Source organism: Andrographis paniculata, unplaced genomic scaffold (genome assembly GCF_009805555.1).
Source record: "Andrographis paniculata isolate CXL003 unplaced genomic scaffold, ASM980555v1 Contig54END, whole genome shotgun sequence".
NCBI lineage: Eukaryota > Viridiplantae > Streptophyta > Magnoliopsida > Lamiales > Acanthaceae > Andrographis > Andrographis paniculata.
In genome coordinates this window covers 1,905,840-1,920,570 of record NW_026137589.1, presented here as the reverse complement: position 1 = coordinate 1,920,570, position 14,731 = coordinate 1,905,840, and the positions used below count along the sequence as shown (strand labels likewise).

General features: G+C 38.0%; 1 protein-coding gene across 1 annotated transcript in view; it reads right to left on the bottom strand.

Moving 5' to 3' along the window:
• Nucleotides 1-2,272: 2,272 nt before the first annotated feature.
• LOC127255404 (uncharacterized) overlaps nucleotides 2,273-14,731 on the bottom strand; it is a 75,834-nt gene continuing 63,375 nt past the window's right edge. Inside the window, exons 2-4 of the mRNA XM_051280917.1 lie at nucleotides 3,007-3,361; nucleotides 2,670-2,741; nucleotides 2,273-2,572 (exon numbers count right to left, since the gene is read on the bottom strand). Of these exons, the coding sequence (XP_051136874.1) occupies nucleotides 2,403-2,572; nucleotides 2,670-2,741; nucleotides 3,007-3,361 (597 nt within the window). The 3' untranslated portion in view covers nucleotides 2,273-2,402. The remainder of the gene's footprint in view (nucleotides 2,573-2,669; nucleotides 2,742-3,006; nucleotides 3,362-14,731) is intronic.

Sequence of the window (14,731 nt, the reverse complement as noted above, 5' to 3'; positions counted from 1 at the left end):
CGATGTGATGTAAAGTAGGGGTATTTGTGAAAAAAATGAGATATTTAATGAAATATTTACTTTGAAATATTTACTTTGTAATTAAACGTCCCAAAATAAAAAAATATATATACTTTCTAGCTGAACGTAAGAATTATCGCTTTTCCGTTCAAAAAGAAATATCGCTTTGTGATCCATCAAATCAGAAAACGGAATGACTTTGGTCGACAATGCTAACCCCACACACTAAACCCTACAATTCATTTATTTATTTATTTATTTGTTCTTTTGCCTTTGCCTTTCCTAACTCACAAACTGAAATGCTTAATTTCAACCCTTCAATCCCTTTCCTTCTTTCTTTCGTCCCACATGCAATGCAAGCTGTGGAAGAATAACGAATTCTCTCTCTATCAGAATATATATATATATATCTCTAGAGAGAGAGAGAGAGAGAGAGAGTAAAAGCTCACCTTTTCTTGTCTTCATGTGCATGTTGATATTTGACTCATAAAATTAAGAATGTGTGACTGAAATAAATTTATAGAAAACATATTGTGACAATGTTTATCTTTTTTGTTTAGATATTTTTATTTTTTAAATATTTCTAAGCTCGTTTAGGTAGAACTTTTGAGAGTTTTGGAAAAAACTATTGATAAGAGAGTATTTTGATATAATATTTTGTGAGAGAAAAATATATATTTGATATAAAAAATTTTTAAATATTATTCATCCCTCCCCGATTAAGTCCAGCGGAGGTTCTGGTTTATCTAGTGCACATTTTTTGGGTAGCGGCTGCGGATTTCCACTAAAAAAAAATCAAAACATTTTACTTTTTTTAAAAAAAGAAATAATACAAACATTTTAACATATTTTTATACAATTATTGTTTTTCGGAATGGATCTCATGGTCGGTCTTCCTAATAATTCATGTTAAATTAAAAAAAAAAATAATTATTTTTAATTATTTTTTTAAAAAACAAAAACTCTAGAAATAATCCAAAATACAACTAAGCATGTCAGTATCATATGCTACATTTGTTTTTGAAAATATAATATATTATTATTGAAAATTAAATTGAATAAAGGTGATTTGAATTTAAAAGTCAAACTAGACATCTTATATTTTCAAATTAAAAGTAACTTTTAAAAACACACATCTGTGTTTTTTAGAATTTTTATTGAATTTTTTACTATTTAAACCTTTTGTTCACTAATATATATATATATATATATTATTTCACAACACATCACATAAATATTAAATAAAATAACATAAAAAAAATAAAATAATAATAATTCTTAATTCGTTGCGCATTCATTTTCAAGTGATGACAATAATCGTCACGCTTTTGATGCATTGATTGAGTGTAATATTAGTAGTAGTAGTGGTGTCACTGAACCAATTTAAAGCACGCCTACAAACTACTACATTTATATTATATATATATATATATATGACAAACTCAATTAATACATCTCTTAAATTAAAAATTCTTTCCTGATTTGCAGGTATTAGATTCGGCGGGGGTTTGTGCACACTTTCGGGTAGCGGCTGGTTCCCACGTCATCCAAAAAAAAAAAATTGTTGTAACAACCAAATCAATGGAAAAACATTATTATTATTATTAACAAATGGCAAGTTGATGGTATCTATATATATATATATATATATATGTATATGATAAATTGATAATTATATTGAATTGTCCCAATGCTGACAAATTACGACTATGCCTATTTCAATACTACGATCATATTATATACACTCTCAGCAACATCCAAATTCAAATTCAGCCAATCCTAATATTCTTAAATATACAAATATGTATACACAAGACAAGACAAATCCAGTTTCTAATAAAAAAAAAAGTAAACAAATCATTGCCCTGATAATATCGAAATGAATTTTTGTTCAAATGACACTGATAGAGAGGCAGATCAATTTAGTGAAATTTAAAGGAAGACATTAAATGACAAGAGCATTGATCCACCAGTTTAGGTGAATTTGTGATCATTAGATCCTGAGTTCAGACTCCCTAAAGCTTTTAAGTCTTACCGGTCATACATAATTAGTCTAATGTGACATTTGTTGCTAGCGTAATTTTCAAGCTATTACATTCGACGAGAAGTTTACCAAGTGCTCACTTGAAAAGTAACAGCTGCAGATTCCGATGTTACTAAAAAGAATTTGTATTCGAAAAGTATACTTTGTGGGTTTCGATGTTATTAAAGAAAAAGGAAATCACTTAGTCCTACTCAAGATAACAAAATGAAAATTGACATCCGGTGAAACTAAGCTAATGCCACAACTACAAATGCAACACTCCCTCAAAATTATCGAGTTAGATGTCACTGAAGGTTCATCCACATGTGTTCATGCTCATCATCGGGCAATTAGGATGTCATAATTATGCTACGAACAATTACAAAACTTGTATTTTCATACATATGGACATATATAATGCATATAAAAAAGGTCTCAAGTGAAATAGCCATAATATGTGATGCTTAATAAGGTGAAAGCTGTTGCAGCTTCTCAAGCTACCCAAGTTTTCGATTACTGAATATTTAGTAGAAGAGCTCGTATTTTTTCCTGAAAATAATTATTATGATCCTCAACTTAAAGCAATAATCAAGAGCAACTCCAGCAAATAGAAATATCAAAAGATTTTCAGAAATACTAAACGCACCATCTAAAGCGCTCGACAAAATGCTGTTTGCATCCATCTCCACTGGAAATCCAGCTCCAAGCATACCCAATCCTGCATTTGTAACATAGAACACGTAAGGTTTTCAGAGCACAGGGATTTAGTAGCATATTTAATTAAGAACCTAAATTGAACAAAGGTAATGTATGTTAATCCTAAAAGTTAAAATGTGCCATTGTTAATATTGGTATGTAGCAATTTAGTCAAGAGTTTTCAAAGGAAGATAAAGATACACTGTGTTTTAGGAAATTGAAGTTACTAAAGACATCCAAACGAAATAATGAGATACGGAGGCACGGTGAGCAGTATTTATCAACACCTTTCACAAAGCCAAAAGCTGTGGATGGCCCAGATTTTAGCTGAAAATTATCCAAATCCTGCCTGATTGCATAGCAAAAAGTTACGCCAAACATCACACAGCTGATGAAGGTGATGCCCAAAGTAGATATTCTGGGAATCCTAGCAGCACGAGATAAGGCAATGGGAAATTCTGCCAGGGTGCCAAAGACAGCAGAAACAAAAGAAGCTTTCAGAGATTTCACTCTCTCCGAATCTTGATTTATCTTTGTACTTTGAATCTCTTCTGAGGCATCGGTGACTCGGTTCATCAGTGATCGCTTGGCTTCCTCTATCATACCTCTTGCTTCGAGTATTTCTTTCTGGCATTCTGCAATCTTTAATAGCTAAATTTGATCAGCACCAAGAAATAATAAACAAGACCTCGTAATAGTTCAATTGAGATTAGAATCGCCTAATCTAATTACAATGTAGAAACTTGAAATTTTTATTCACAAACTACAGTAAGACAAAAACAATCAACAAGCTTCTGTAAAGTCGTTAAAATATAATGTCATATCGTACGAGGATACATGAAGAATACCTTTCAAATAACTGATCTTAAATGCTTTTAGATAAACATATTCGGCCATCATTAAAAAGTTGCCTTTTGAAATATGGCTGTCATATTATATCAATACAGACAACTTCATAACTTTCCGAAACAAAGCCAAGGCATTTGTATTTCAAATGCTTTTTGCATCTGGGAGTTTCGTACGTATGATAGGTACGGTTTATCCCTCTTATGTACTCCATTTATGCTTACATTCATTACCAATTGAAGAAACTGATTCTTTATTATGACATATGTTTAGAAACACACACCATACAGAATCCTGCTGGCACCATACAAAATGTTTGAAACATCCATATGCATCTTAACTAAATCTTTGATTCAGAAGAACCAACCGAAGATATATTAAACACAACAGCATTGCACTTTTCGATGTTGAGTTTCATACTGCAGTACCAACATTGTATAATGGACTAAAAATGAACTGTTACAATAATAGTAATTTTCTGAACCTTATTAAATTTGGAGCTGTACGTGTTTATGAGTTTGCTTATGTGTATTCCATTATTCCATAGTTGTCAATCTTGCGTAACGTCAAATAGCGATCAACCTCTAAAATGCTATCGTGAGATAGCAAATAGCGGGATGGTTACTATTTAAAAACTTAAAATATACTTATATGTTAGGGATTTATGCGCCTAAAGGTGCGATGAAATTGCGGAAGTAGATCGAAACACAATTAAAGGACAAACAAAATATTGCAAAATACAAAAAGAACACAAGATTGACGTGGAAAACCCAAAACGGGAAAAAATCATGGACGATAAAGAATCTACTAGATGAATCAAATGTTTACAATGTTACGAATCGAATAATTAACTTCTTTCAACCCCTAAAAACGTCCCCCTATCAATATCTACGTAAAAGGGAAAGTTTTGACCTTCTAACATGGAAGGTAAATGAAATCGATAGCAATCACCAATATATGGAAGGATGTAGATATGGAATCTTAGGAAATCATTCATTGATCACGCTCATGACTCTCCTGATTTGGTGCCAAGTCAACTTTGCCATCTTGATCAAGCCCGTGATTAAAGCCTTTGAAATCTTCTGATTTGACAAGATATTTTTAAATCAAATCCAAAACAGGAAAGTTCCCTTAGTCATGCCCATGACTAAGGCCGCCGGAAACTTCTGGAAATCTTGTCTTGAAAAGAATTTGAGGCACAATCCCAACAAACTCCACCTTGCCGCAAATTCGATTTGAAAAAATAAACATTCTCATCGCCAAGTCCCCGACGGGACATTCAATAACTGCTAAGATTAACCAAGTCCAAACAATATTGGAACTTGACAATGGCAAGTGGCTTATTTAACATATCAGCCGGGTTCTCGGACGTATGAATTTTGTCCACAACAACTTCACATTTTAAGACTGTATCTCGAATAAAATGGTGCTTCACAGAAATATGCTTGGTCCTTTCATGATACCGAATATTTTTCGTCAAATGTACTGAACTTTGGCTATCAAAAAATACAATAAGAACCTTTTGCTCGTAACCAAGCTCTATAACAAGACCTCTTAGCTAAATCACCTCTTTAACTCCTTCGGTAGCTGCTATATATTCCGTCTCGGTGGTCGATAAAGTGGTAACCGACCGAAGTGAAGATTTCCACGAAATAGAACCACATAAAGTGAAAATATATCTCTAAAGAGAACGTCTGCGATCAAGGTCTCTACCATAATCCGAATCAACATAACCGGTCACATCCAATGAAGTACACTTATTTCTATAAAAAATCAAGCCAAGATGCGATGTACCTTTCAAGTATCGCAAAATCCACTTAACAGTATTCCAATGAGCCTTTCCCGGATTGTGCTAATGGCTTACAACACTCACGGCATGTGCTAAATCCGGCTTAGTGCAAACCATTGCATACATTAGGCTACCAACCGCATTTAAGTACGGAATTTTCGCCATGTCCTCAACTTCATCTTCCGAGCAAGGACTCAAGTTTTCGCACAATCTGAAATGCGCAGCCAAATGAGTAGATACAGCTTTGCAAGATCGCATATTAAATCGATGGAGTACCTTCTCCATATACTTCCTTTGGGACAGAAATAACTTTCCGCTTTTTCGATCTCTAATTATTTCCATCCCAAGAATTTTTCTCGTAGTGCCCAGCTCTTTCATATCAAACTCATTACTAAGCTGCGATTTCAACTAAACAATATAAGATATGTTACGTGAGGCAATCAACATGTCATTGACATAAAGCAACAAGTATAAAAAAGAACCGTCAGAGAACTTCTGAAAATAAATACAGTCGTCATACTTTCTGCGAGAATAACCTTGCCCAATCATAAATGAATCAAACTTTTTGTACCACTGCCGCGGGGCTTTCTTCAATCCATAAAACGATTTCTTTAATTTGCACACCAAATTTTCCTTTTCGGAAATGACAAAGCCCTCGGGCTGCTTCATATAGATTTCTTCTTCAAGGTCACCATGAAGAAAAGGCCTTCTTTACATCAAGTTGCTCCACTTCCAAATCAAACATAGCAACAATACCGAGCAAAACACGAATAGAAGTATATCGAACAACGGGAGAGAAAATTTCGGTGAAGTCTATACCTTCACACTGATTGAATCCTTGACAACTAGCCGTGCTCTGCAACGAGGCTCTTCAACCCACGAAATGCCTTCTTTTTTCTTGAATATCCACTTACAACATAGTGGATGTCTACCCTTCGGAAGTTCAACAAGATTCCAAGTGTCATTCTTGTAGAGACTTTGAATTTCCTCTTTCATTGCCATAAACCACTTAGAATATTCGGCATAAGAAGTTGTTTCATCGTAATTTTTCGGTTCCCTGATATCACCGAATTTTTGTGCCACCGACAGAGCATATGCCACCACAGAGTCCTCTAAAAATTTAGAAGGAGGATGAATTTGTCTCCTAGGACGATCTCTAGCAATTGAGTATGTATCATGTCTCATCGGAGCATTCAATGTGGTACTCGAACTAGATTCATCAATTTATGGGTTGGAAGAGCTAGGAACATCAGCCGTGGGATGGAACGTCATTGGCAACTCCACCTTCTCTCTAAATTACTGTTGATCATTTGACGAGGACGTCGAGTCTGCAGCTGAACCATTTCCAGAAGACAACATAGATTTTTAGTCAAAAGTAACATTTCGATTCAAAACTACATTGCGTGATTTACCATCCGAGTTCCATAAACGATATCCTTATGACTCAGTTAAATATCCAAGGAATATACACTTCAAAGGTCTCGGAGCTAATTTTCCATCGTCAATATGCATGTACACGGGACATCCAAAAATATGCAAAGAAAAGTAGTCGACCGAGTTACCTGACCATATTTCTTTTGGGATTTTCAAGTCAATAGCGAAGTGTGAAGATCGATTTATCAAATAGCATGACGTTGAAACAGCTTCAGCCCACAAATCACGCTGATCCGCATTCGAAAGCATACACCGAGCTCTCTCCCATAAAGTCCGATCGACTCATTTTGCGACGCCATTTTGTTGGGGCTTTCTCGGCAAGGTCTTATGCCTTATAATACCATGCGTTGCGCAAAATTCATTGAATTCACCACTACAAAATTCTAAGTCACGGTCGATTCTAAGAAATTTTATTTTCTTACCCATAAGATTCTCTACAAAAGCTTTCCACTTCTTGAAAGTGTCGAACACTTCATCATTCCACCTCAAAGAAATACACCCAAATTTTTCAGGAAAAATCATCAATCAATGTCATAAGGTATCTTTTTCGGAAAATGATGGAACCTTCGACGGTCCCCACAAGTCGGAGTGAATATAATCGAGCACGCCATGTGTACGATGAGAGGCAATGGAGAAACCGACCTTCTTTTGCTTTCCGAAAACGCAGTGTTCACAAAATTCTAAATTTGTGATTCCTTTATCACCAAGAAGACCTCGAGAGCTTAACATCTTTATTCATTTTTTACTCATATGGCCCAACGCAAATGCCATAATCGAGTGAAATCTGAATCATTCATCATGAAGCTGCTGCCGCCGAACCTGATACGGTGTGACCTTGCAATTTGAATGACACTTGTATTATCTGCATGAAGAGGTGTGGGAGCAGATTAAGGAAAGCCAAGCTCAGTCAACAATCCTCTAAGCCATGTGATTTCAGAGAAAACAACAGACATTGCACGATATTCAGATTCAGTAGAAGATTTGAAAACTCAAAGAGATCAAGGCATCCCCAAGAAACATACACCAACTTGAGATTGAGCGATCACAATAGGCAAAAAGACGTATAGAAGACCCACTGGGGAAGAATAATCCACGATAAGAAGTGCCATAGAGATACCTTAGAATGCGACGAACTGCAGCCAAGTGCAGATGTCGAGGGGAGTTCATGAATTGACTCACTTGTTGGACAGCAAATGAGATGCCTGGTTCGGTAATAGTTAAGTGGTTAAAGCTCCCCAAAGTTGTCGATACAAAGACGGATCATGAAGAAGTTTCCCCTCGTCTTATAATACTTGACATTCATCTTTAGGGGAGTATTAACCGCAGAAGAACCTTGCAGTCTTGCTAAAGCAATTAAATCATGAATATACTTATGTTGGTTTAAGAAAATACCCGATGAAGTAGAGTGAACTTCCAGCCCCAATAAATGTGTAAGAGCGCCAAGATCTTTCATGTGAAATGAGTCGTGAAGGTGCTTCTGAAGTTTAGAAATTAATACAGAATCTGTTCCGGTGATCACATATCACCAACATATACCAAAAGAAGACAATCCTCGTAGTTGTCTTATGAAGAAACAAAGATGAGTCATATTGGCTTTGCTCAAACTGAAATTGCAGTAATGTAGAACGAAACTTCTCAAGCCATGCACGGGGGGCTTGCTTAAGCTATACAAAGAACGATTCAACTTACAAAATTCTTTAGAAGAAGAGGAGAGCAAGCCCGGCGGAGGTTTCATGAAGATATCCTCCTTGAGATCACCATAAAGGAAGACATTTTTAACATCTACTTGGTGAAGCGTCCAACCATGAGAAGCTGCAATTGCAAGAATTGTTCGCCCATTAGTCATTTTAGCTACAGGAGCATATGTCTCCTCATAGTCGCCCCATATTCTTGCCGGTTACCAAGAGCAACCAACCGAGCTTTATACCGTTCCAAAGTCCCATTGGAATGTAATTTCACTGAGTATGCGCATTTACATCCGATCGACTTGATAGTGAGTGGACATGGAACAATATTCCAAGTGTGATTCTCTTGAAAAGCCTGAAGTTCGTCATTCATAACCTTTGCCAACACCCATGCTTACTTGCATGTGAGTAAGAGGATGAACAGAAATAGCATATAAGCACTGAGTGATGAATGATAATCACCATACCTATCAGGAGGCCGAGAAATTCTACTAGAGCGTCGTAACACAGGTTGGCAAGAATCGGTTGCCAAGCTTGGAAACAAAGATTGATGTGTTAACCAAAAACAATACAAAGTTGATCAAGCTAAATGACGAGTTGTGCATCACATGTCAGAGTCAGAAGACTTCAGATGAGATCTCTGATTTGAGAAAGAAAGTCTAGGAACTTGAATCAACAAACTAAAATCTTAGAGAAGAGAACAAGGTGCTCTTCAAAGGTAAATAAAAACATTATGAAGTTTCATCCATTGGAAAATCATATGTTGATTATAGTGGAATAGGATATAACTGTGGAACACTAAGCTCTCAGACTGTGCTTGTTAAAGGAAGCATGCTGCATGAACCAATAAAATCCAGAACTAAATCAAAATCTGTTAAGCAGATCTGGAGGCAAAAAAATCGTCAGGTGAACAGACAGTCATCCAGAGTATCCGCAGTATGCACTAATTGGGCAGTCGATTTGGACACAATGCAGAACAATGTGGTCAGGTGGTTCGTGATATGCTCATAGGTTGAAAAATCACTTGGCCATCTGAAAGTATGAATCAAAGGATAAAAATCAGAATGGAATAGAAGCCAAAATTCATCCTACTTGCCTTATAGTTCTATCAAGTTTGAAGATGAAAAAAGATAAAACTTGGTATTTTGATAGTGGTTGCTCAAACCATATGACATACCAAAAGAAGTTTATATCTGATTACAATGAAGCCGATTGTGGAGGAGTATTCGCTGATGGAGTAAAATCTACATATTGATGGTTTACCAAAAGTGCAAAAGGTATTCTATGTTGAAAATTTAAGCACAAATTGATTAGCATTAGTCAATTATGTGATGAAGGCACGAAGGTAAACTTTACAAAAGAAATGTGTAAAGTTTTTAGATGGAAAACAACAAGTGATGATTGGAAAGAGGTCAAAGAATAATTGCTATGTTCTTGAAAAGCTTTATACTTGGTTCTTATTGCCAAAAAGGATGGGCTAATTCTATTGCATTCTCGATCGGGACATGTAAACATGGATAATATGGTGAAAGTTAACAAGCTGGAAGCAGTGAGAGGTCTACCAAAATTGTCGTGATCAGAAAAAGCCGTTTGTGCGGACTGTTGCAAAAGGAAGCAAACTCGCGTTGAACACAAGTCATCTGAACAGCGGGTGCGTAACCGATGTATGGAATTAGTCCACATGGATCTGATAGAACCAACAGAAGCTGAAAGCATTGGAGTTTTGAGACACTGTGCCAAAGTATTTCGGATGAGAAGGAATCAAAGGTGATGAGGATTATAAGTGATCATGGTAAAAAAATTGACAATAAAGATTTTGATGATTATTGCAAGCGAAATGGAATCATTCATGAGTTCTCATCTCCCAAAACTCCTTATCAAAATGACATTGTTGAAAGAAATAATAGGATTTTTCAAGAAATGGTGAGGTCTATGATGCATGCTAATGGCGTTTCAAAGAATCTCTGGTTGAGGCTATACATACAGCTTGTTACACAATTAATCGAATATATTTGAGGCCTCATACTCAATCTACACTATAAAGAAAGAAAGCCTAGTATTCACTATTTTCATACATTTGGATGCAAGTGCTATGTCTTGAGAGATAGACAACAATTAAGTAAGTTCGACTCAAAGTCTGATGAAGCCATATTTTTGGGATATTCCACCAATAGCCGAGCATATCAAATCTTCAATTTGAATACAAGAAAGGTGATGGAATCTCCTAATGTAAAGTTTGGTGATGAACTGAAAGCAGAAAAGAAGCAAGAATACGATGATGATGATGTAGATCATATTCAGAACATGGAATATATTCAGAATGAAAAAGTTCAGAAACTCAAGTAATTTAACCGGAGAGTGACTTACCAGCTGAACCAGAATCTAGTGATAACAGACGACCCATAATAGGTAAAAATCATCCTACTGAACTATTGGTGATCCAATTGGTGAAAAAGTTACAAGGGGTAAGATAATCAATTTTAACCAGAGAAAAAAATCATGGCTTCCAACGGAAACAACACTGCCCTTACATCTGCTACTTCGGCATCTTCTCAGGGTGCCCCGCATGTCGCTCCCATTGCTGCCGAGCCAACTATTGTCCCTCATATTCTGACCCCCACTGAGGCCCATATGGTCGAAGTGTTGGCCAGTCTCCAGCAAGGAATGGCTGGTATGCCGGCGCACATCCAACAGGTTGAGCAGGCCCAAGCTGCTCAAGCGCAACTTCTTGCTGCCCAGCTGGCCCGAGCCGCTCACGCCTCCGCTGCTCGTCCCGCCACCAACACTCATCTTCCACCTACTACTGAGCCCCATCGAAGGCAATTCACAGGGTCCAGGGTTGTTGATTGCCCAGCTGCTGAGGTCTTGCTCAATGTGACCTTATCATGAGTACGGCACCCAGAGGATCTAAAAACTATGAACTGAAAACGGCGTTGATAGGGTTAGCCAACCATAACCAGTTTCATGGGCTACTCAAAGAAAAGCCCGTACGAGCATCTACAAAAACTTCAACAGGATCGCTGCTAAGTCCAAGTCACATGGTATCTCGGAGGACGATGCCAAGCTAATATTGTTTCCTTTTTCTCTAGCAGGTGAAGCCAGGAAGTGGTTTGACTCCCTCAGTCCACCTCCTCCATCTTTCAAGAAAGCTGCTCAATTTTTCGTGAGCAAATACCATCCTATTTCTAAAATCATCAGTGAGCGGGCTGAGATTATAAACTTTAAGATAGCAGCTGACGAGACCATGCCCAAGGCCTGGACCCATTACTAGCAGTTGTTCCGTAACTGCCCTCACTATGAGATTCCTGATTTCATGGAGCTCCAGCTTTTCTATATTGGATTACTCCAGAGTCGAGAATTTCTCTGGATGCAATAGTGGGTAGCTCGCTGATGAGTCTGTGCGCCAAGGCAAGGTGCTGATTGAAAGGATGGCCGCCAACCAGACTAGCTGGCCATAGAGCAATTGACTAGCGCCATTCAAGGGTTTCTACAGGGTCCCCGCTTCTGTTTCTAATTATGCCAATATGGAGTGCCTCTCTATCCAAATGAAGGAGTTGTCTAAGCTCGTCAAGCAGGAGATAGCTGGTAACAATAAAGGTAAACAGATAATAAATGAAGTCGAGGCAAGCAAGGAATGCGCTTATGTAGACTAGTTTGAGCAACCGCAGGCCGCTGAGTATGCAGCTTAACAAACTCAGACCCCAAATGAGGTCTTCTATATGGCCAATAACAGTCAACCTCAACAGTAGCAGTTCCAGCTGGCTCAACACCAAAGGCCTGTTGGCCTCACTCTCAACACAATTCCACCAGCCACAACAATTCTCTAGGCAACAATACCACCAGGGGAATATTATCAGCCACAACAATATTTTCAGGCCCCCTACTTTACGCAACAGGCACCTGTTTTTGCCCAGCCTCCAACAGCGGCCAACCAACCGCTGAGTCTAGAAGAGAACGAGAGAAACACATCTACCTCGATCAATATCAGCTGCAACAATATTTTCAGGGCCCCTACTTTCCGCAGCAGACACCTGTGTTTGCCCAGCCTCTAATAGCGGCCAGCCAACCGCTGAGTCTGGAGAAGATCTTAAGGAATTCTGAGTGGGCAAATCAGGAGAACTAGAGAAACACATCTGCCTCGATCAAGATGTTTGAAACGTAGATTGGGCAAATTGCTGAGACACTCAAGCTGAAGTAGAAGGGAACATTGTCTGGGACTGTTGAGATTATCCAGAATCAAGCCAAGGTTGTGGAGACAAGGACAGGGAAGCGCACCACATCACCACCGCTCCCAAACAGAGGTACCGACCGTTTCCCTTCTCCTGTTTCTTTAAATAATTTACCTGTACAGGATGACTATGTTCAATCCCCGCCTGAGAAAGTAAATCCATCTAAGCCACGAGCAACAGATGTCGTTTAACCTCCAACTCAACTAAGGAAGAAGCCAAGCCAAGTGATATCCAAAGCTCTCTTCTCCATGAGCTTCATAAAGAAGGACAATTCCAAGGAGTTTGAAAAGTTTGTGCATGTTTTCTGTAATCTTAAAAGTCACTATTCCTTTTGCTAATGTTTTACTACATATGCTACATTATGCTAAGTTTATCAAAGATATACCATTCCTGAAATGGATGTAGCTGTTCAGCTGAAGGGTGTGTGCAGCGCTATGTTCACAGAGGACGTCTTGAATAAACTAACCGATCTTGGGATTTTTATTATTGTTTGTACTATAGGAAATTCGAAACCGATTAGGGCATTGTGTGATTAAGAGTTAGTATTAATCTCATCCTTTTTCATTTTTCAATAAATTAGGATTGTATGAGGTTTAGCCATGTCGTATTGTAATTCAAGTTGTAGAAAAATCAATAAGACTTCGACAGGGATTATTCATGATGTACTGGTGCAAGTGAATAAATTTACCTTCCCTGCAAATTTCATAATAATAGAAATGAGCGAGGATCGCGAAATTTCAATAATTATTGAGCTAATATCAACGTCGCCCAAGGCGAAATCACCTTGAGCATTGGTGGAGACAAGGTCACGTTCTCTATGAAGAAAGCTTTAAGCCAGCGACAGGATGAGAATAATGATTATGTCTTTGAATTAAAATACTCTTGAGAACTTATTAACGCTGAAATTTATACAAGAAATTTCAGATGAAGACTCGCTCAAGCTGGAGCTTTTGGAGGACTCAGACGAGCCAAGTGGTGAAATTCCAAGCCACATTGAGCCCATCGAACAAGCCAAGTGAGAGCCAGAGACTGAGTCTACACCTATAGAGGACTTAAAAAAACTGTCGGAGCATCTAAAGTATTTATTTCTGAGGTCGGGGGAGACTTACCTGCCTCACTAATTCTGGACTAGTAAGCACAGCTTATGGCCCTCTTCAAAAGAAGAATGACGGCTTTTCCATGGATAATTTCAGATATCAAAGGCATCAGCCCAACGATATGTATGTACCACATTATTCTGATTGCCGAGCCATTTAGACAGCCTCTGCGACGCTTGAACGAGAATATACAAAAGTTAGTAAAGAAAAAGGTAATCAAGCTTTTTTATGCAGGTATTATCTATTCCATTAGCGATAGCAAGTGGATTTCCAGGTGCCTAAGAAAGAAGGTTTCATCGAGCAGATAGACGAACAAGGGAAGGTCTACATGACAAGGCCAGTCACTGGATCGAGGGTTTGCATTGATTACACAAAGCTGAATACCGCCACAAAGAAAAACCATTTCCCGCTCCCATTCCTTTATCAATGCCTTGAGAAGTTAGCTGGCCATGAATATTATTGTTTTTTGGATGGCTACTGATAACTCCAAATAGGAGCATATTCTTAACTCTACAAAACTGTGTATTACTCGAATTTCTGTATAAGAACCATCACGATGATTCATTAATGGCATATATTATTGATCTATATCGCTTGGCATGATCCAGAATTCGTTGTTGAGATTATTAACAATTTTTGCCTTTTTAACCGGTAGTCTGGTGCCAGAAAAGCTAAGGCAGACGCCATAAGCGACAGCCACCCCCGCTCGCAAGCGCCCAGAATACTTCCTGAAAAATACTAAGGCATGAGAGGCAAGCGGCAGCCTTCACCGCCCGCAAGCAAGCGACAATCTCTCCCGCTTACAAGCGACAGTCAAGACGCCCACCGCTGCAGAATATCACCAGATTCCAACTAAGTGTTCCAACTGCAGCGGTACAACCATTTCATTTCCAGCGAGCCTAGCTGCACTGATGCCCTCCAGCTCTTCGGCA